This window comes from Jaculus jaculus, chromosome 15, assembly GCF_020740685.1.
Source record: "Jaculus jaculus isolate mJacJac1 chromosome 15, mJacJac1.mat.Y.cur, whole genome shotgun sequence".
NCBI lineage: Eukaryota > Metazoa > Chordata > Mammalia > Rodentia > Dipodidae > Jaculus > Jaculus jaculus.
In genome coordinates this window covers 50,305,014-50,329,149 of record NC_059116.1, presented here as the reverse complement: position 1 = coordinate 50,329,149, position 24,136 = coordinate 50,305,014, and the positions used below count along the sequence as shown (strand labels likewise).

Here is a 24,136-nt window from a genome sequence, read left to right as displayed (position 1 = left end):
TTGAACTTGGAGCTACAGAGTTTGATGTTTGCCCTGGTTGTTTTAAATCTTGTATTGGTTAAATATTTCTTTGCTATGCCCAGTGCCATCTTTTACAGTATGAATGTTTACTTTGTACCATTATGGATTTTTTGGCATTATAGCTCAGTTAAAAGACCTTGGATTATGGGGATGTTTGAACATCATTAGGGTTGATTAAAAACTGGGGAATTTTAAAGTTGGACTGAATACATTGCATTTTACATCATGGATGGTTATCAGTTTATGGGGGCCAGAGGCTGAATGTGGTAGTTTGATTCAGGGTCCCCCATAAACTTACGTGTTCTAAATGCTGGTTCCCATCTGATGGAGACTTGGGAATTAACACCTCCTGGGGGCAGTGTATTGTTGGGGGTGGGCTTATGGGTGTTATAGCCAGTTTTCCCTTGCCAGTATTTGGCACCCTCTCCTGTTGGAGTTGTCCATCTGATGTTGGGTGTCCACCCTCTGCACATCGTTTTCCCTGCCATCATGGAGCTTCCCCTTGAGTCTGTAAGCCAAAATAAACCTCTCCCCCTGCCCACAAGCTGCTCTTGGTTGGGTGTTTTCTGCCAGCAATGCAAACTTGACTGCAACAGATGGGCACCAGTCTTTAAGAGTGAGATACCAAATTGTTTTTGTATTTTAAAGATTATTCTGGACATATAATCAAGATACCTACCAATCTGTGATCTTCTATTAGCTTTGAAAATATGCGCTGTAAGTATACATGCTGTCTGCCCATGTTGACTAATGTACTGGAGAAAGCAAGTTGAGAGACATGGGTAAAAGTATGTACTAACCAGAACTGTGAAATGTGGTGATTCTTAAAATACAAGCATGGCTTATATATTACAGCTGTCAGGTTCTTCGGCTAGAAACCATTCCCAGAAATAAGCTGTTACTACCCACCCAAATGTCTAAAGTCCAGGCTTTTCTTCATGGAAGCATATGTTGAAAAGTATGAAGAACACACCTTACTTTCTTTTTTTCTGGACACAGAAGTCAGTCCTTTAATCCATGCATCCCTACTTTAACTCCATTCTCCCTGTCTCACACAGTGCTGTGGACATGCCTCATGGTATGATTTCTTTGAATTTTTTTTTTTGTTGAAACTTCCATAATGTTAGAAAATAACATTTTCTCCCCCCCCCATTTTCTCCTTTGAAACTCCACTCCCCATCCCATCCCCACCCTCTCTCAATCAGTCTCTATTTTGATGTCATCTCTTCCTCCTATTATGATGGCCTTGTGTAGTTAATGTCAGGTGTGAGGTCATGGATATCCAGTCCATTTTCTGTCTGGAGAGCACATTGTAAGGAGTCCTATCCTTCATTTGGCTCTTACATTCTTTCTGCCACCCCTTCCACAATGGAACCTGAGCCTTGGAAGGTGTGATAGAGATATTACAGTGCTGAGCACTCATCTGTCACTTCTCAGCACCATGGTGGCTTCTGAGTCATTCCTACGTCACTGCCATCTGAAAAGAGAAGCTTCTCTAACCAAAAGTGAAAGTAGCATTATAATATATGGGTATGAACATTAAGAGAAGTGCTTACTGGGCAGTTTGGTGAGCATAGTATATATGTTTAGCTAAACAGCAGCAAATGTTACACCCCTAGGGCTCAAGACTACTTCTGTTGTAGGTTTTCAGTATCAGGCATGTATTCCCTCCCATGGAGCAGGCCTGTAGTCCAATTAGAGAGTGGTTGGTTTCCCCCATAACAGACATGCCACTATTGTACCCATTGGCTCATTTGCCTGGCTGGCAAAATATAAGGCTTGCAGTGTCCACTGTTGAGTATCTTCACTGGTGATTTCTCTCTCTTCCATTGAATTGCATACAGCATAGCCTTTTCCAGCTTTTTGTCAGCTCATCTACATGGAGGAGGTTTTCAGCTCGGCTCTAGCCAGATTTCTCAGTGACCTTGCAGCCCAACTATGTGAAGTCTTTAGCAATGCGATGTTCCTGTTGGGAAACCAGGAACCTCAGCAATGGCCTGTAATGTTTTTGGGATATCAGGGACCTCCCTGGCTAACAGCTCACTGGAAGGCATCCCATCCCTGGCATTGAAAATTTTCTAGTAATAATCTATGGCTTCTGAGTGTTCCATTGCCCAAAAAAGTAGGTTTCTATATGACTTATTTATATCTCTTGTATTTTGATTAGCCCTCCCTCTACCTTTCCTTTCCCCTGACCTCACTTAGGCATTTTCACCCCCATGAATCTGTTCTTCTACTTACGTATATACAATACCATCCTATTAAGTTCCCCCCCCCCTTCTATTCCCCTTATAGCCCATTTCTAGCTTACTGGCCTCTGCTACTGAGCTTTATTCCCACTCAAGCACTTCAGTCATTTGTAGCTAAGATCCACATGTGAGAGAGAACATGTGACATTGGATTTTGATCATCCTGTGACTTGCCTTTCTCCATGGAACTCTCATAAAGACGCATGCATTTGGCATTGATTTGCAGTGCACCCAGTAAGTGCCAGACATTGCCAAACACGCCAGAGACATAGCAATAAATGAGCCGTATGGTCTAATGCACCTCCCTTCCTGGGGCTTGTATTCCAGGCCAGGAGGTGGTGGGTAGATAATACACAAAGAGGATAATTACGGATGGCATGATGTGAGAGGAAGTGGAGAGGTCACCTTAGCAGATGGGCAGGGAGGGCTTGCTGAAGAGTTGACATTTGAGCTAAACCTGAAGCATGTCAAGAGATGAAGCAGCCCACAATGCCAGACACAGGAAAGAGCTTCCCTTCTCTTGCCCAAGCCTGCTGAAGCTACCACTCATCATTTGTTTCTCATTATGAAGAGGGCTAGAGAAGGCTAACTATGAAAGTACTGACCTCAGGAGAAGCCTGAACCACCAAGACACCAAAAAATTCAGTACCAGGATGTGGGGATCACTCCCTCAGAGTGAGTAGGTCTACCACAGGACTTTGCCTGTGATAGCATGTCTATTTCAGTGCCACAGCACTCCTGCTATGTTGTACACAGTATGGATTAACAAATGAGCATGACCAGGTACACCCACATCCTTAAAGGCATTTTGGGCCCTGACTGGAAATGTCTTGGGATCCTGGGAGAGAGTGAAGGTCAGGGAGAGAAGATGGAACTAGGCCAAGTGAGGTTGGAAATGTAAACAGAAGGCATATGGTAAAGGAATAGTGGAGGTACTGTGAGCCAAGAGGGGCAGGCGGGGCTGCTGGGCAAAAGTTGGTGCCCTGAGGAAACCAGCCAAGCTTGTGGCATGGGAACAAGTTCTGGGTCATTGGAATTATTTTCAGAACATGGACAGAGCCACCCACAGCTTGAAACAGATGGAAATTTAGGCAAATACACTCAGCTGCCTTTCTGACCATATGAAGAAACATGTGCCCAGCCCCCCATCTGTGTGTGTGTGTGTGTGTGTGTGTGTGTGTGTGTGTGTGTGTGTATAGTCTTAGTCATTTACTCTCATTATATACAGTTAACTTTCATTCATATCCATGCACATCATGAATGCCACAAAGAACTTTTTCAGAAGTCTTAAAATTTCATCATTTCTTGGATAAGAGTCAAGTTTCCAATTCATTTCAAGGCTGTCGCTGTTGACTTAATTCTTAGTTGTTGTTGTTTTTTTTTTTAAACCCACCCATATTTGCCATCTGAAAGTTTCTTAAAAAAAACAATTGGTGAGTAACCAAGCCAAAGGCCACATGCAGGAGAAGACCCCTAATGAAAGTATTTGATTGAGTTGTTACAGACAGCAACAAAGATGCCGGAAATGGGGCATGTTTTCAAGGCAAGCTATAGGATCCCGTGTTAGACAGTTGGAGAAGTCTGCACTTAGCCATGTTATTTATAAATAACAGAATACTTGATACAGCAAGAAAAGACTTAATCTGTGTTTTAAAAAGTAGTAATTATTGAGCTGGAGAGATGGCTTAGTGATTAAGGTGCTTGACTGCAAAGCCAGAGGACCCAGATTGGATTCCCCAGGACTCACGTAAGCCAGATGCATGAGTGGGTGTATGCATCCAGAGTTTGTTCACAGTGATTGAAGACCCTGACACACCCATTCTCTCCCTCTCTACCTGCCTCTTTCCCTCCTTCTCTCAAATAAATGAAATAAAATTTAAAAAGTTGTAATTATCTGAGAATAGGTACCTTAAAAAAGGTTGATTTTTCTCTTCACCCTCTCTGGGAAGTGGCACTGATTATCTTGAGTGACAAGTTGTGATGGTCAGACTAGTGGGACCTGGCAGCTGAGAAAACCCTGGAATACTTAAGGCAGCAGCAGCCCTGACCTCTGCTGTAAGTCAGGTTGTGCTAATGTTTCTCAAAGCAGATTCATGTGATGGCTCCATACACTGGTTCCTGGATTACTGTGGAACTACAAATGTCTAATTGTCATGGAAAACAGTGATTTTAATGTCTGTTTTTAATAACATGCATGGGCAGTGCTTCCTTACTTACCATCCTTGTATGAACTCAACATTGAACGCCGGCTTCTATCCCAGGAAGCCCTTTGTCTAATCCCATCCCAGGACCACTGAGCCTTGTAAAAGTGAAACTAGTGGCTGCCCAAAGCAGTGTGAAAGTGTTACTAGTGGAGACAGGATGGCCTCCAAATTTCCAAACCAGCCCTAGAATCCACACATGCATCAGTATCAAGTTTTCAACTAAACTCCCTACTTTTTGTCATCTCTCTCTAGGAAGATTGTGTCTTAAGGATTTTCCTTCCCTGACACCCTCTTGGATTGTCTCTTCACCCCATCTTCATCTCTGTTCCCAAACCCTTTCTCCCTTCCCCACAACTAGGTCACAAATAAAGAGGAAGTCATGACTAGAGGACAGTCTGAGGGTGCACTTCCTGTGGGGAGGTGCTGCAATGCTGCCCTCGCACTGAGCTTAGAGAATGAGCGGTGCACAACTGAAAAGCTGGGAAGTTTTTGGTTCAGGGGAGACATTTACACAGTCATTCCCTACAGTTACCTAGTTCTTTACTAGGGATGACCTTGGCCTTTTGTCCCGGGAGAGCCAAGACCTCTGTCATGATGCTTTTCAGCGGATAATTTTACACATATCAATGAAACAGGATCTCTTCTCCCTTTGGGTGTGCAGCATAGGATTCTAAAGTAGTGTGGTAGCTGTCAGCGTTTCTCTTCTTTGCCTGAATATCTTGGTCTATGGGCATAGACTACTTGTTCTTCTTCAGATATCTACTTTAAATTATTTTAGGAAAGTCTAACTTATAAGAGGAGGATCATTCTATCAGAAACTTGATAAATCTCTTTAAAATGTATTTATGGATATCTAGAAGTAAATGAATAAAACACCTAGTTTTATTAGAGCGACACTAAAAAAGAGCTTTCTGCATAAAAAGCTGAGTTCATTTGAAATACTGTTGTCTCTCCTTAGCTGGTTTGTAGGAATGGGCCCACATTAACAATTCTAAAAACTTTAACCAAACCAGGTGTGGTGGTGGTGGTGCATGCCTTATACCCAATACTGGAGGAGGCAGGCAGAGGTAGGAGAATCATGTGAGTTGAAGGCCAACCTGAGACTACAGAGTGAATTCCAGGTCAGCCCAAGTTAGAGTGAGACCCTACCTCGAAAAACAAAACAGTACAAAACACTTTAACCAAAGAATGTTCTGAAGCATGGGGGCCTTAACAGAAGCCAGGTGTGAGTCTGATATAGTTGAGAAAGGAATACTTACAGATGGGGCCTGAGAAGTGGTTCACAGGGTTTGAGTACTTGCTGCACAACATGACGGCCTTTTTCACCTGGAGTTCAAGCCACTGCACACATGTAAGCAGCTGGGCATGGCCACACATACCCCTGTAACCTGTGGGGAGCAGAGACAGGAGACCCACTGGGGCTTACTGGTCAGCCATCATCACAAAAAATAATGGCAGCTCCAGGTTCAAAGAGAGGCTGTGTCTCGAAGAAACACACAAATGAGTGAAAAGAGGAGGATGCCAACATTCTCCCCTGTCTCTGCATGCACGTGCACATGGTACACACACCTGCCCACAAAACAAAACAAAACAAAACAAAACAAAACAAAACATAGATCACAACTATCTCTCTTAGCCTGTCACACATAGGAATACTGTGCATTTTGCTACCTGGTTAGCCTTTGGTGACTTCCAATATATTCAAACAATAATTAAGCTATGTGGGCTACAGATCCTTACAAGGGTCTCACAATCATTACAAACTCACAGAAATAAGCCTCTTAAGTGAAAGAAAAATAACATTTCTTGGTAGGGTTTTTTCTAGGCTGCTGTTTGTTTTATCTATACAGAATTGAGTGAAAAATGCATTGCATGTTTTCTTCTTAGAAACAGTCTTGATGGTGGTAAGGGAATTACTGAAAATAGAAATTGTTTCAAAAGAATGACATCACAGATATGTCTGTCAGTATATAATAGGTGAATGGAGTATACTGTCAGGAGTGGGTAAAATTTCTAAATGTTTGCAGTTGAATGTGAAGCTTCCCGACGGGGTGTAGACTCCTTGAGGGAGGAACATATAGAAGGTGGCTTGTGCCCCAAATGCCTTTTAAAGGTTCAGCATCAAGATGGGCTTGGGGGAAAGTACAAGCCAATTTGGGCCTCTGCATAGGAGTCCATCACTCATGGAGGGCTGCTGTCCTGCTGATGGCCATGTTTAAACTTGGGAAGCCTACAAACCCAGTCTCTTTGATTGGTTTAAAAAAATAGATCCCATATGCCTCATTCCCCCACATTAATTTCTTAAATCCTTTATTTCTTATTGACAACCCCAAATCAGGATGAGAGCTAGGACCCTAGGACACCTGAGCCTATAGTGAGCTCCCTTACTTAGAGAGAAGCTTGAAACACTGGGTTGTTCTCCTGAGGGAGAGCTTGAGCATGTGAAGGAGAACCTCAGGGCAGTGTGGCAGTGGCAGTCTGTCTGGGTGGGGTGAAGTGATCTTTCACTGAACACTCGTACTAGCAATGACATTTTACATAGTTGTTTAATTTTGAAGAGACATTCCTCTGGAATAATTCATAAACCTTGCCCAATTTGTTCTAGAGCAAAATTAGACTATTTTATAATTGGATTTTGGGGCCTATAACTGGTAAGCTGGTAAAATTCATATTTTGATTTCCATGTTTGGGGCTTGCCAAGGCATTATCCAGGCTTTGCTCTGAGGGCTAACACAAGTCTTTTTGACTCAGAGAAAATTCCATTTGTTTTAGTAAGCAAACGGCAGTGTCTCATTTTGTGTGGTACAGTAATTGCTGCAAAGCATAAATTCTCTGTGCCTCTCCACCCAGACCCGCCACCACCAGCTGTCAGCACATGGTGAAAGGGAGTAAATGCAGCAGCACATCTGCCTGAGCCACTGTCCGAAAACAGGCTGGAGCTGCCACTTCGCTTCCTGAAGCCAGAAAGGGGTTTCTGGGTGGGGTGTTTTGCTTTGTTTTCTGGTGTGTGTGTGTTTCTCTTTAGAAGAGAAGAAAGTTGTCACCTTCCTAGAAAGGCATTCAAATATTCACAAAACTGTACACAAACATACAGTTTATTTCCAAGTAAAACAATGAATGACAATTCATTTTAAAATAAATCCCTACAATTTGGTGACCCAAATCACTTAGAGGACATCCAGACTCAAAGCTGTGGGGCCTAAAAGCAGGCACATTTAGGTGCAGGGGAGAAGGGCGCTGGCAAAACACAGCCACAAAACCTACATACCTGGAAATATCTTGCTGAAATTTGGAAGAAGAAGATAGATTCTAAGAATGTTCCAGTCAGTATGGATAGTTAATGGAAATTAACTATGTTGATCCCATTGTAATGAATTTGGAACAGATATTGAAGTATATTTAATGTCCTTGATGTTTTGTATCAGAAAATGGTGAAATGTTCCTAACCTTTATTGGGCTGCCCTTTCTCTTGATCGGGCTGCTGTTCTAGCTTTCCCATAAGCCCCCTGAAGCATTTCTGGGGATTGTAGGTGTGTTGGTTAGAGACCAAAGTCAAGTGGTGAATCTGGTAACTAATTAACCAGAGATTTTCTAAACACACATCCTGTTTCCTTTCACTGTCACCAGCCACCCTTAGTGAGCTCCTTGAAGGCTCCAGTTTTGTAGCTGAATGTGTGTTTAGTTTATGAAAGGTCAATTGTCCTTAGGCGGGTAATGCTATCAGTGAATACCTGGAGGAACGTGTGTTCACTGGGAGACTGCAGCAACCCACATCTTCCTCGTTCTCAGGATGGTTTGAAAAGCAGCTATAACTCTTCTACCTGTCCTTGTGCATTTCTTTCTTTTGTGACCACAAGCCATTATCTCTGTTAAAACATGGGTGTTTGTGTCTTTCCTGCTCAGAATGTTACCTTTTTTTTTTTTACTTTTATTTTTGTTGATTTATTTGAGAGAGAGCAGGGGGAGGGGAGAGGGAAGGAGAGAAAGAGGCAGAGAGAGGGAAAGAGAGAATAGGCATGCCAGGGCCTCCAGCCATTGCAAACGAACTCCAGACTCATGTGTCCCCTTGTGCATATGGTTTACATGGGTCCTAAGGAATCGAACTGAGGTCCTTTGGCTTTGCAGGCAAACGCCTTAACCGCTAATCCATCTCTCCAGTCCCTTTACTTTTGTTTTTAAATCACCTGGAGCAAAAATTTCCATCTCAACTTGGTTTGGTGCCACCTAGCATAATTCTGGGCCTTGACAATCTGGACCTTCTCAATTCATTGTCTAGAAATGTAAAGGCTTTTATTACCACATGAAGAAATCATGAGAAAAGTACATTGGCTGCTAGAAGTTATGCCAGTAGATGAAAACTGCATCAAACAGTCCAAAATATTATTTAATCCTTGCTAAGGTTTTATATATTTATATGGGTGATAAAATTGATTATATTTTAAAGTAAAGGATTTTCCTTAATAAATTGTAGACTAAAGAAAACAGTGGAAGTTATTAACCAAAAAAAGAAACAATTTTTAATAATGGTGTAGAAAGGTAGTATTCATATTATCTGGGATTCTAAATCCAGAGACTTTTTTTTTTTCCAAATCTTTAGAAAACAAAGTGTAGAGTTAAGGGTACTTTAGAGGGTATGAATATATGAATGGTTTATTTTTGTGTTTATAAGTAAAGTAACACTTTTAAGTAGAACATATTTTTTTTGTTTTAATGAGAGTAAATAACTTGAAGCACAACTGTTTCAAAAATCCATATATTTCTTTATGAACCCTTTAAGCGGTAGATTTTATTATTCAGTCTAGTCATGCTTATAATTATTACTTTACTATTGCTAAATGCTATCTGTTAGTGAAAGGAATTGGGCCCTGGGAGAAATGACTGGCTTTCAGAAGTAGGGAAGGTACAAGTGAAACCTGGAAAATCTTGTCATTCCAGGAAACAAGGACCAAAGGCCACTATGACCATACCAAAAGAAACAAGAGAAACCAGCTTGTCTATGTACTCACATAAGCACACATATGTAGCATACAGATTTTGTCAATCAGGATATAAACTGCAATGGATTGAAATCTATCAAGTTTGCTTAAATCCATGACTTTATAATTACACTTCACAAAGTAAAACCTTATTAGCCAGAGAATATTAGGGACTAACTCATTTTCTGAGTCTTTTTTTATATGATTTAGCCTCAAAGTACCTCTAGAAGGAATTTATTTAAATCCATTTATTAAAGCTGAGGTCAGGTATGGTGGCTCACACCTATAATCTCAGCACTAGGGAGGCAGAGGCAAGAGGATTTCCATATGCGTAAACCCAGCATTATCTACATAGTGGAGTTCCAGGCAAGCCAAAGCTACATAGTGAAATCCTATCTTATGAAAAGAAAAGAGGGGCTGGATAGATGACTTAACAGTCGAGCTGCTTGCTGGTAAACTCCAAGGACCCAGATTCAATTCCCTAGTACCCATGTTAGCCAGATGCATGAGGTGATGCATGTGTCTAGAGTTCATTTGCAGTAGCTAGAGTCCCTGGCATGCCCATTGTGTGTCTCTATCTGCCTCCCTCCCCCAAAATAAAATAAATAAAATGTTAGAAAAACTAAGGGATGGAGAGATGGCTTAGCAGTTAAGGCACTTGTTTGAATCTCCAGGTCCCATGCAGCCAGATGCACAGTGATGCAAGCACACAATGTCACACATGTGTTCAAGGGGGAGCATACATCTGGAGTCCATTCAGTGTCTGAAGGCCCCGATACATGCATTTTTTTCTCTCAAAATAAATTTTAAAAATTTAAAGAAAAAACAAATTTGCTTACTAATGAGGTTATATTTGTCCAACATGATGCAATCCAAAGATATATTTTGATACTTACATGATAAATGATGGCAGGAATATATCTATAATTCAAACATTGTGTTTCTGTAAGAGTCAAATCATTCCAGCCAATAAATCAAGAATGAGTAATAGACTATCAGTTTAGATCTAGGCAAATATCACTAATGGTGTGACAGAGTCACCCATTCTGTACTTTGTCCTGGATGTCCCACTCACTGCATAGAGGAATCTTACCCAACTCTGCAGTGAGCGTTTGGGCTGAATAAAGCCACTACATCAAATCATAGTGTAGAAAGCATGGCAGAGCAATATGTTCAACCACACTACTAGGACAGGCTGCAAAATTCAAGAACACAGTTCCTTCAGAAATAAAACAATGTGGGCTGGAGAGATGGCTTAGTGGTTAAACGCTTGCCTGTGAAGCCTAAGGACCCCGGTTCGAGGCTCGGTTCCCCAGGTCCCACGTTAGCCAGATGCACAAGGGGGCGCACGCGTCTGGAGTTCGTTTGCAGAGGCTGGAAGCCCTGGCGCGCCCATTCTCTCTCTCTCCCTCTATCTGTCTTTCTCTCTGTGTCTGTCGCTCTCAAATAAATAAATAATTTTTAAAAATTAAAAAAAAATAATGTACAAGGTAAGACTAGAAATGAAATCTGTAATAGTAGAAAATGAGAGAACCAACCAAGAAAACACCATGTTTGACCCATCTATGAATCTGTCTTCCAAACAAACTAACACAAATTATAAGCCCATTGTAATGCTTATTTAGCAATATTATGTAATTATATTCATGTTAGCTGATATTACTATTATATTTGTGGCTTAGTGTTTTTAATGTCTTTATCTTTTAGAGACATATACTCAATTATGTATAACTGAGATAAGTTGATACTTGGCATTTTCTCCAAAATAATCTATCCTGTGGGGCCAGGAGTGGGCTTGGAAAAGGGGAGTCAATGTGAGTATAAGTAAAACAAATGGTCAAGCATCGATTGTTGAATCCAAGAAATAGACACAACTGATTCATTATTGTGCTTTCTTTTTGCTTGTATTTTAGCTTTTACAAGATAAATTATTTTATTTTAGTTTTTATTTTGTGAGAGAGAATATGCATGAGAGACACAGAGAGAATTGGCACACCAGGGCCTCTAGCCACTGCAGTCAAACTCCAGATGCGTGTACCACCTTACGCACATGAGTCACCTTGTACGTCTGTCTTAGATTGGTTCTGAGGAGTGGAACCTGGGTACTTAGGCTTTGCAGGCAAGTGCTCTAACCACTAAGCCATCTTTCTAGCACCTTTAAAATAAAATTTAAAGTATATATACTGATCTCTAAAATTTATATAATTGTCAAGTTTTGCCCAGGCTTAACTGTTTGAAATAATCCTTTGCACCACACATCTATTAGAATAAGCAACCTTTGTAGCATGATATCTGGAAGTCCTTGTACTGAAAGTATACTATGAAGTGATGGGTAAACCTACAAGCTTGCACTGGTGCACACTGCTATAAACTTGTAACTTTAGTACCACATACAGACTTAAAATCAAAAGTGAGACTCCAGGGCTGGAGAGATTGCTCAGTGGTTAACGCACTTGCCTGCAATACCTACCAACCTGGGTTGATTCCCAGTACTCACATAAAGCCAGATGCACAGTGGCATATGCATCTGGAGTTTGTTCATAGGACTACAGGTCCTGGCACACACCCATTCTGTGGGTGTGTATGTGTGTCTGTCTGTCTGTCTGTCTGTCTTTATTTCTCTCTGCTAACAAATAAATAAATACAAATATTTTAATTTTTTTCTTCTTTCTTTTATTTATTTTTTATTAATTAGTTTTGTATTCAGCAAATACAGTCAGCTTGGTACCATTATTAGGCTCATCCATGTCCTACCCCCTCCTCTTGGCCCCTCCTTGTTGAGGTAAATGGGTCATGCATTGTGGAGTGAGCCCTCAGTTATGGGTAGGATAAATGTCTCTGCATATCATGACCCAACATGTGGCTCTGTCATACTTTCCGCCCCCTCTTCCGCAAAACTTCCCTGAAGATATAAAATTTTTTTTTTTTAAATATTGAAGCTTCAGAGCCAGGTGTGGTGGCGCACGCCTTCAATCCCAGCACTCAGGAGGAGGCAGAGGTAGGAGGACCACTGTGAGTTTGAGGTCAGCCTGAGACTACATAGTGAATTCCACATCAGCCTGAACTAGAGTAAAACCCTACCTCAGGAAAAAAAAAAAAAAAAAAAAAGAGTGAGAGAGACTTCAGATTGTGTTATAAATTAGGAATCTCAGAACCATTTGAGTCTAGATGGAGGAGAGTTAAAATGGTACGATATGAAAAATATATGAAATGTAATCTTAATGACCATTTATGTGGGAAAGAGGGAGGAAGAGAGAAAGTTTTAGTCAAAGCAGGGTACCTCTTTACCCCAAAATTTTTACATGATCCCAGGTATACAGGCAGATAGAATAGCTGTACAAATCAGACATTTACAAACCCCAAGGGAATTTATCTAAGCCAGTTCTTTCCTGGGGGTGGGGGAGAATATAAAAGTTTTTTCTTTTTCCTTTTTATTATTATTATTAACAACATATTTTGTATGGATGCATCATATGTTGGTACCCTTTTTTCCATCGTTTGTGTCCCCATTCTACTGGGGACCCTCCTCAGTGGTGTTGCAATTGTGGGTTATGCGTTGTGGGAGCAACAGTTATTTTGGGGTGAGGGAATGCCTCTGGGCATGATATCTGAACCTGTGGCTCTTAAAATCTTTTCACCCTCTTTTCCACAAAATTCCCTGAGCCATGATAAGTGAGTTTTAAGTCTACCTCAATGATGAGCTCTTAGGAGCCTCTGGATCTCTGCTTTGGTAGGTGCTGAGTATCCTCAGAGTCTGTCTCCTACACCCTGGTGCTGATTATCAGCATGGAAGCAGCATTCTTGCTTGCCTCCCCAATTCCTCTATGGTTTCAGCTGTGGCTTAGCTGAAGTGTGAGGGGTAGTTTATTTCCTCATGTCTCACTACCATCTGAAAAGGAAAAATAGATTCTCCAACAGAGAGTGTAGTCAGCATAGTTTAAATGGGTAAGCATGATTAATTTAGGGAGAATTTGATGTATGTAACCCCTCTTTTAGCCAAAGATAGGTGAAAGCTTGACACTGGGAGAGCATAATCTTTGTCTCCATAGGATTTTGATCTGGTTCCCAATTCCAGATATGGGTTCCTTTACACTGAGAGGATCTCTTAGCCAATCAGAAAGCTATTGGTTACCCACCAAGGCTGTGCCACTCTTGCACTGGTATGTACATCCTGTCAGGGTGCTTACTTCCTATTACCTTAAACCTCTGGTTGCCAGACTATTGTTGGCCTCTTTGCCCCATGGTGGTTTGATTCAGGTGTCCCCCATAAACTATTCTGAGTGCTAGATTCTCAGCTGATAGAGATTTGAGGATTAATGCCTCCTGAAGGCAGTGTATTGTTGAGAGCAGGCTTATTATAGCCAGTTTCCCCTTGCCAGTGTTTGGTATTCTCCTGATGCTGTCCATCTGCTGTTGGCCAGGAGGGGATGTTCACCCTTGGCTCATGCCATCGTTCTCCCCTGCTATCATGAAGCCTCCCCTCAAATCTGTAAACCAGAATAAACCTTTCTGCCCCCACAAGCTGCTGTTGGTCAGGTGCTTTCTGCCAGCAATGTGAACCTGAATACAACAGTAAAGTTGGTACCGAGAATGGGGTCATTTGCTGCTAGACACCTGACTGTGTGGCTTTGGCCTTTTGAAGCTGATTTTCAAGAGGAATGTGGAAGGATTTGAAACCTTGGCCTAAGAGACACCTTGTAGTGCTGTAAGTTCAGCTTGATGGACTATTCTGGTCAGGGTTGAAAGACCAGAATGCAGTAAGAACTATGGACTGTGAGGTTTGGTTTATGGGGGTGAGAAGGAGCTTTGCTTGGACTGGGCTAGAAGCAGTTTGTGTGAGAGGCTTGCTGTTATGCCTGTTTCCTGAGACTTTGTGCAGGGTTGCATTGTGTAGAAACGGACTGGTGTGAACAGAGGGATGTGGCACAGAAAAAGAGAAAAAAGAGATGTACTAACCTGATAACTTACATGCTGAGGATGGTGGCAGGAAAATATGAAAAGACTTTTTTTAATGAAACCATTATGTTCCTGTAAGAGCAGAACACTGTCTACAGTAAAAACAACTCATAGCATACAATACTGAAGCAGCATTGGTTGTCACTGTGTGGCGTGACATTGTGCTCAGTATGAGTGAGTGTGTTGTGTTCAGAACCAAGGCTGCAGTGCATACATGCGACACAGCATGTGCCATCTGACTCATAACTACTTGTTGGTAGTTGAGTATTCAGAATCCTTTTACTGTTGCCACATTTCTTGCTACCTGTACAAGTGCACAACCCCATGTGGAATCAGATGGGAGAAGTTTTGCTCCAGAGCACTATCAGTGATTCACTCTTTGATTAGGTGTTTGTCATGTTTCTGAGTTAATTTTTCTGTGTGGATAAACTTCTCTCTCTCTCTCTCTCTCTCTCTCTCTCTCTCTCTCTCTTTTTTTTTTCTAGTTGGGGAATGGCAGTCAATGTGTATTCTACCTCAATAACCCAAGAGACTATGAGCAGACATGACATCATTGCCTGGGTTAATGACATAGTATCTTTAAACTACACAAAAGTGGAACAGCTTTGTTCAGGTAAGAGACCATCTTTTTAGTATTTACCTAAAATGTTGTTTACTGTCATGTGTCATATGATGTTATGAACCAAACATGATGCATTTTGTGTATGACTGTAAGTAATGATTATATAATTGAAAGGGGGAATTCAAGTATAACTAAAGCATCTAAGAGTGTACAGCCATCCTCATAGATTTAGGAGCTGCCTCCTGCTAGCCTCTGTAAGACTGGCTTCTAGTCCTCCCTTCAGCCTAGAGCCACCACACTTACTACTAAAACACACTGGATCTGGGCCTGCTGGTGCGGGCCTCTAATCCTAGCTATTCGGGAGGCTGAAGCAGGTGGATCCCTAGTGCAAAGCCTGTCCCCAGCAACAGAGTGAGTCCAAAGCCTGACTGTGCAAATTAACGAGACCCTGTTTCACAATAAAAAGAGCTGTGGATGTAGCTCATTGGTAGATCACTTGCCTGCTGTGCATAAGACCTAGGTTCAATCCCCACACTACAAACAAACAAAAGCACCCAGAATGGATCTTGAATCTTCAAGGCTCCAAGTTGTTGCTCCCACAGGATCAACTCCAGTCTCCATGTGGCTGATAGATCCTTTGTCTTCCAGCTGCTTCTGCTCACTTCCTTCCTCCACATCTCCCCTGAGCTTCAGCTTCCCTAAAGACACCTTCCATTTACTATCCCATGGTTTTCTTCATGCTTCATTTCCCCTTCTTTATGTTTGTGGTAAATCCTGTTAACATCCACTACCTGCTTTGGAAAAGAATTTCCCCAGGCCCATGGTATTCCCAGAATCTTCCCTACCCCTTCAGAATAACACTTGACACCCTGTATTATAATGCCTAGCTACTGCTCCCCTGGGCTACTGGAGTTCCTCAGATGAGGTTTGTATTTTATTTTTGGTCAAATACTGTCAGTAGCACTATACCTAATTTAGAGATTGCCTGTAGGAAGCACATAAGGAGTTAAACTTGTTTGAAAAATAAAAAGATTTCATTTAAGTAATAAAGTGAAGCATATATGAAGTAACTCACTCCTACCTTTGAGCACTGACCAAAGAAATAGATAGTCTTCCTTTGGGAGCCAAGCATGTTCTTATAAACTAATAAGTAAGAGAGTTCTTTTCTGCCTATGGCTTGAATATGAATATGATTCATCAGAATAAAGGTTCCTTTCTACAATCAACCATGTTTCATACCAGAAAACTTATGGGCTGATTTCATAATAGAAAGGTAGCTGGGGAGATGGCTCAGCAGTTAAAGGTACTTACTAGCAATGTCTGATGGCCCAACTTCAATTTCCCAGTATCCAGGTTAAGCCAGATGCACAAAGTACATGCATCTGGAGTTCATTTTCAGAAACAGGAGGCTCTGGTATGCCTATTCATTCATACCCAAGTGTGAATGTGTATGTGTGTGTGTGTGTGTGTGTGTGTGTGTGTTCAGGTATATACACAGGTGTACATGCGCATATGTACACATGTATGGAGAGATCAGAGTACAACCTTGGGTGTCATTCTTTAGAACAGTGTCAACCTTTTTTGATGTTCTTAAGCTAGAGTCTCTTTGGCCTGGAGCTCACTAATCAGGCTCGACTGGCCCTAGGGATCTTTCTGTGTCTACCTTGCCAGCACTGGGAGGTGTATGCCACCATGTCTATCTTTTTAATGTTAGTTCTGGGGATGTAGCTCAGGTCCTCAGGCCTATATGACAGGAGCTCCCACTGCTTTACCTCCTTAGCCCTTTGATATGGTTTTAAGACACTTCAAGCCATTAAAAGTAAGTTAAATTTACCCAAAACATGTCTGTTTTAATGTCCTTATTCATAATTCAGTTTTATCTTCAGTTGGCATTTAGCAGGAAGAAGCTATTTATTTATTTATGAATTTCTTTATTTATACCCCTCCCTGTTCTAGAAGACCTTGAAGGCAGCTAACACAGTACTATTAGGATCAAAACAAGTCCAAATACTGTTAACCTAAGTAATTTATCCTCATCATACATATAATCGGATTTCTTGAGCAGTATTTTTTGAGGGTAATTTACTGTAATCCCCTTGAGCTTATTATGTGATATTTTATTTTAGTAGTATGCTCTGGAAAACATTCACAAATTAACTTCACATATTTAAACTCCCTTTTTGCATTATCCTCCCTTCCATTTTATTTCCAGCTAAGCAATCTTCCTCAAGGTCAATGTAAAACTAACACCAGCTTTTCTTCAGGTCATGCAGAGCTGAAGCACTGCCCAGCTATGGCTTACGTAGGCTCCAGACTCAGCTTTCTTTGTCATGCATCCCTTTCCTTCCATAGTTTTCAAAGCAAATTTAGGGAAAAGATAGTGGGCTATGGATGAAACAGTGGTGAAGCATTTGTCTGGTATGTGCCAAACCCTGGATCTAGTTCTCAGTACCCAAAACATACCTACATTGAGAAAATAGAACACTTGGGAATACCTTATATGAAGTTGCAAAATAGTAAAAATGACTCACTTTTATCTCTTGTTATTTTATTCCAAGAATATAACTTTATGAATATTTTCTTTGAACATTAAATCTAAGTCATGCACTTATTTGCATATTTTGATTACATTCATTTCTTATGGAAAGCAAGCTTTAAGTTTCAAATAAAAATGAAATATATATGTGTATACATATATAAGTATAAATGGAGGATGACTCTCAATGAATGTCCATATCAATCAAATACTGCCTGTATTAATGATATGCCATTCACCTGAATCTGTGTGAAATAGAATCATGTGGATTTACTGTTGTAGAATAGGGTTTGAAGTATGTGTACTATCACATTGGTTTGTTTAGAAGTACTTTCTGTACGCATCCAGTGGCTCTATAAAATTTCTAGGGCTCTCGTGGGTTGGGATGGCATGTTGTACTTTTGCTTGAATGCTAGCTCAGATCAGTTTGCTAGATCTCCTATGAGGTAATGAAGAGGGTGATGGGCAGTTTCGTGCTAAAAATCCCTCAAAACAGCTTCAGTGATGAGATGCTTTATTGAAGATGATAGAAAAGAGGTAGACTATATGAAAGAGAGATATGAAATAGGAAGGAGAATTTGACAAAAGCAGGATAAAGTATACCTTTTCCTTGCCCCTCACCCATGCCCTACTACACCAAGCTTCCTATCCCTGAGTCTGGATTCTCCTAGACTGACTGCTGACTAGAAGCCACAAAGTGTGCTTGTTTAGTGTCCCTGTCTTAAGTCAGCTCATCTTCCCTCTCTCCTTCCTACTCCCTCACAGAGCAAGAAAAAAACTAGCTTACAGCAAATGCATACATTATGCATGTTGGGAGGGTACTCTTCCAATACTGCCATGGTGCCAGTACTGGCAACAACTCAGTTATCTTCCCGAACATTTTAATATTTTAATAAAATGTGCATGAAACCATTGTTAATGATTTTTCTTGACAAAATAAAATGTAGAAGAATGACCAAAATTCCACTGTGTTTCATTTGGTGCTTCTCCATGTCTATTCAAGTTTTGTGTTGGATTGTTTCTCAAGTTTTCTTCTTCCAGGAAAAGCTTCTGAATTTGGCTAATGAAATTTTAGTTGTGCTTACAAATCTGGATCCATGTGATGATCTGTGGAAGGGAATAGGACTTATAAAACTCTGCAGTTCATGTAGCTGTGTCCATCTGACATGCCTAGGACTGGAGGGGCAGGTCTCTGGGTTTTGCTCTGATACTGCCACCCACCATTCCTGAGCCCAGGAGCACATTCTTTGTGACCATTTTTGGCTACAGATCTGTGCCTGGTAAATAGGTTGATCCCAGCCCTAGCATGGTGTCCCCTGTCTGCTGGGACCTGTGTCAGGAAGATAGGTTAGTGATGAAATCAGCTCAGGGGCTAAATTTAGTAGGACTGAGCTTATTGGCTCTCTCATGTTGAAACCAAGTAAGGATATTCTGTCAGTGTCTGCAAGCCCAAGAGTTTATTTAGCAGCATTAACAAATCAGAGAGTTTCTGGAAGAAGATGAGCCATCTCAGATTATGTCACTACTGTCAGAGAGATCATGGTACTCCAATTTGTGCTTAGAGGTATTTCATAGAGGACTTTTGAGTTGACTGTTTTTTCTCCTAATTCTATTTGACTCCAGCTAATTATTTGGTCTCAGCATACTAAGTGGAGGAGAAAAGAATAAGAAGCGAAATAGATTGTGGGGGGGCAGGGGTAGGGTGGGAGTCTAGGCTGAAGGTGATAGTACCACAGTGAGTAACACAGTCAGATCTCCACTAACACACTGGCAGAACAGACCTTATTTTTGAGAAAAATATAGAAGATAGGAGAGTTTTTCCCCCTTTCTAATTTTGTATATCCCTTATCTTGATACTTTGCTACTGAAGATAAACATAAATCAGTGGGGCTTGAGGGGGGTAGTAGTTTTGTGTTTATAGTTTTTGCATTGTTTGCTTAACCACCTTTTAAAATGCCAACTCCCAGTGAGGTGGAATGTAAGATCCACCTTCATTTACCAATCCCTGTGAATAGTTTTGCACCCATGAACATGCCATCTCTTCACAGCAGTCAGCCATATCTTCCCCAGTCTGGTTGCTGGGCAGCTCTGATCATCAGTGCAGCTTTGTTTAACAGGTACATTTTGAGCCTTTTTGGGTGAGGCCCTGGGATTCGCAGGTAAATATGGTGTGGTTACTATACATGAAACTGCAAAAGAGCTCTGTAGAGCAGGATACTCTTTCTTACAAAAGACTGGAGACCAAACTGTACACAAGGGAGGAAGCAAAGGGAAGTTCAGAATGGCCACAGTTCAGGAAATAGCTCAGAAATGCTGTCCTTCAGGAGCCAGATGGGGTGACCAGTATGTAAAGAACATGGGTAGTATGGAGATCTTTCTGCTGGCAGCCTCCAGCCCTTTGCTTTGAGGCCTGGGATCCTCCATCCAGGAACTAAGGCATGGGCTGAATTATGTTCAGCCCTTGGATACAGGAAGCATTGTTGTCCTCTCTAAATGCAAGGCTTTTCCTGATGATCTCATCACAGGAGTATGTGAAAATTGGTTTAGCTCTACTGTTTGAAGCAATTATGTATGTATGTGAGCTATCTCAGGAAACCAGTGAATGACTATCTTCTTGGGGAGGAATGCAACAGATATAATTCCAGAAAGCCAATCTCTAGACTCTCTTAGTAGATAGGTGTTACATGACTGTGTAAGTATTTGAGATCAGACTTACACTTATGTCCCTCTTCTCTCCCCCCCCGCTTATTTGTTTTAATTTTGTTTAATTAGTGTACAGTTCTAGATATCGTTATAAGCATTTGCAAAGCACAGTTTGTTTCAGTTGATTCTCCTAACTGCCACCATCTCCTTCATTCCCCTTCTTGCCTTCCTGCCTATGTGTCACCTATGTTCTTTATCAGTGTTTATTGGAATCCCTCCAGGGTAGTGATAAACCCCATAAATGAAGGGAAATTAAAAACAAAGAGCCAAATGAAAACAGATATGTGACTGATACGTGAGCCTAGTAAAAAGGAGTTATGGTACTATGGGATGCATCAGCAAAAGTGTGGGTTCTGGTAATGAGGGCACTGTGATAAGAGTATTAATGGAAGCTCCAGTACAAACTGCATTTACAATAGGGCCTAGAACTCTGACTGCAGAGCCCCAGAAGGTTTTTAAATGGCGTAAGAAGCTAAATGTTTGCTAGATTTTAAGACATGTCAGTATATCATAATTTTGATTATGAAACCTTTAGAGACCTCTCTTTTCTGCTTTTTGTTTGTTCTATAATATGCTTACTTAATTTGCGTTTGTTTTTAGTTTGTTGTAAGATAGGGTCTCCCTATGTAATATAGGATAACCTCAACTCAGTGCTACCTCAGCCTTTCTAGTGCTGATATTAGGAGTAAATGAGTTTACTTCTACACATAGCCTAAAAGATTTAGTTTTGTTTTGCTTTGCTTTGTCTTTCCTATTTTTTTTTTTTCTTTTGAGACAGAGTCTCATTCTGTCATCTAGGCTGGCCCAGAACTCACTGTGTAGTCCAGGAAGGCCTCAACCACTCAATGTTCCTCTCTCCCTTCCCAAGTGCTAGGATTACAGGCATAAGCTGCCATACTCAGCTTAAAATACTTCCCTTTAATGCACATGATGACATGCTTATTTTGAAATCATTGACCAGGGTCTATAAAACTCAGTATCTTAACAAGAAGAAAGTATGTTCTAACATGTTGCAAGTTATTTTGGTTTTTCTCAAGATGTCAGTTACTTTATGTGGTGGATATATTTCTTATAAAACATTATTTTGAATTTGTGTTTCTATTTTTGCTTTCTCTTTTCTTAACTCTTTCAATTTAAAACCTCTAAAGACTGTTACAAGATGAGTAAATTGGTGGGGAGGGGAGTAGTCACTTCCTCTTATAAATGAATTTATGGTGACTTGAACATGTTTGTCTGTGGAAAGAGTTAAGAACTAGAAAAGCCACGAGACCCATAGCTGGAGCTGGGAAACAAGTCAGAACCATACCCAAACATAAGCCCACTCTCCATTATCAAGCTACCATCAATCATGGGCTACAAGAGGGCCTACACCTATCAAACTCTTTATCAAAAAAGTAAGTGTTATCTCAATTTTCCGGGTGCTAACTTACTCTCCGTTGGAGAATCTGCTTCTCTTTTTCAGATAGATGCAGATCCTAAGGAGAGAGCTGCCCCAACATACCTCAAAAAGGGCCCAACAGAAACTAAGGACAATTGGCAAAACAAGCAAGGGTGATGTTTTCCTGATGAACCAGATACCAGCACAAAGGGGAAGGAGACCAACACAGAGAAAAATCAACTCCTATCAAATCAGAGAGCCAGAGCCTCAGAGGCCCCCAACACCTCAGCACTGAAGCAGACCAAAAATGAACCCAACATGGCTCAGGGAAATTTTGCAGAAGAGGGGGCGGAAAGAATGTCAGAGTCACATGTTGGGTCATGATATGCAGAGACATTTGTGTCAATAACTGTGGGCTAACTCCACAATACATGACCCATTTACATCAAAAAGGAGGGTCCAATGGGAGGAGGTAGATCATGGATGAGCCTAAACAGTGGTACCAAACTGCCCGTATTTGCTGAAAAGAAAACTAATAAATTAAATTAAAAAAAAAAAAGAAAATGTTCAACATCCTGAACCATTAAGGAAATGCAAATTAAAACAGAAAGAAAAAAAAAAAAGAACTAGAAAAGCCGTCAAGTACTTTTCAGCAGATAAATGAATATATTAGAAATATGTTCATACCCTTTCTTTGCTGGTAGGAACCAGGGACCATATTTTGTTCTTTGCAATTTCTTATATCTTTCAACTGTAAAATGTATTTTCATATATCATCTGAAATAGTTTAATTCAAGCCCATTCATTTTTATAGCCCTGATTATTTTAATAAGACCACATAATGTTATTTTCATACCATAGGGACATAATGATGTCAAAAGACATCAGTTTCTCTCTCTTTCTCTGTCTCCCACTTTCAGTATGTTATGTGTACATGTTATGTTGTTTACTTCTTATAACCAACTTGTAAGGAACAATAAGTATTTTTATTCCTACTTTACATATAAGGGTAAGTGCACAGAGAGGCCAGGCATTGCAATGGACCTTGTGTCCACAGTATGAAAGACCCTGTGCCTGTAGTAAATGGTTTACTGTGTGTGTGCCTACATGGGTGTGTGTCTCATTATTCCAAATCCATTGATCAGAAGTCCATTAAGTACCTCCGCCCTAAGAAGAGGGTCCATATCCTCATTCTTCCAATGCCGATCCAAGACAAGAGACATAATTTGTGAACACAAGACCCGTGCATCCCCAGGGACACACAATACTATACTGCATATTCATATGCAAAAAAATGAAATTTAAAAAATAATAAGGAAAAAGGAACTGTCTGTCCTAATAAATAGACACACTAATAGCAACACGGGGTCCTTTGCTGCAGTCCAGCTGGATTCCTCCTCCTCCTCTCTTCTTCCTTCCCCCTTCCTTCTCTCTCTCCTCTCCTTCCTCAATCCTGCTGGATTCCTCCTCTTCACCTTCCTCTCCCTTGGCCTGTTTTCCTGGCTCCTGCTTTTGTTCTCATCTTTATCTCCAAGTAAGATGAAGTGCCTCTGTGATTTCACATACCCTACCCCCTGTCCACCTCAGTAGACCTTTTAGCTCCCTCAGAAAAAGTCAGAACCGTAGTCCTTGGAGAGTCACACATGCACGCCTGTGCACAATAACCACCGTATTCCAAAAATGTAGTCCTTCCCATGCCCTTCTCAGGCTTTTTGGAGCTTGCTTGTTCCTAACAGGATTTTACACCCTCCTTTCCTCCTTTTTATGCCTGTGAGGAAATGGGATATATTGTAAAATAATGTTTTTGCAAGCTGAGACCCTTCACAAATATGCACCGACCAAAGAATTTACTCATTAAGGGATCATTGTTTTCTGTGTACTTAATTCAGTTTAGGATGCTTGTATTCAATAGCTGTGCAAGCTTCCTCAGTACTTCTCCAGCACTTCTTGAGTGTGAGAAGTTGGTGTTTTCTTAGTTTTTATATCCAAAGTTGCCGATTGCACTTCTGTTTCTGTTGTTTTATTCCCAGATCTGTTTTGTTGTTCCAGCCAGGCTGTAGGATCTACTTTCCCATCGAGGGATTACAAAGATTCCAACAATTATGGTGGCAGATACTGGTAGCACAGTAGAGTGGTGAATGAGATGCCATTTCCAGTTGTGTCAGTCAGTGTCCTATCATTATAACAAAGTACCTGAGATAAGAAACTTATCAAAAAGGAAAGGCTTATTTTACTTCACTCTTAGGTGGTCCCAGCCTGTAATTAATTGGCCCCATTTCTCTGGGCCTGTGATGAGGCTGCATACCATAAGAAGGGGTTTAGCAGACAGCTTCAGGTTCGCTGAGATGAGCTTCCAGGCCATGTACAGAGGAGGAAGGGACTCATTGAAGCTTACAGATCCAGGGGAAGTTCCATAATGGCAGAAGAAGCTAGCCTGCTTTCCCAGGGCCAAGCCTAGGGAGAGAAGCCCAAAGCCACACAGCATACTGCAGGAACTCCAGGTGGAACTCAAGCACTTTGTATATCTTTTTTGTAAACTTTTTTAAAAAAA

General features: G+C 41.0%; 1 protein-coding gene across 3 annotated transcripts in view; it reads left to right on the top strand.

Annotated features, from left to right (window-relative positions):
* Mapre2 (microtubule associated protein RP/EB family member 2) overlaps window positions 1-24,136 on the top strand; it is a 164,358-nt gene that overhangs the window by 83,609 nt on the left and 56,613 nt on the right. For 2 of the 3 annotated variants that reach the window (XM_045134989.1, XM_004666772.2), the window contains one exon: window positions 14,892-15,019. The exons of the other annotated variant lie outside the window; for it this stretch is intronic. In XM_045134989.1, coding sequence (XP_044990924.1) covers window positions 14,899-15,019 — 121 coding nt within the window. In that variant the 5' untranslated portion in view covers window positions 14,892-14,898. The remainder of the gene's footprint in view (window positions 1-14,891; window positions 15,020-24,136) is intronic. 3 annotated transcript variants of the gene reach the window in all.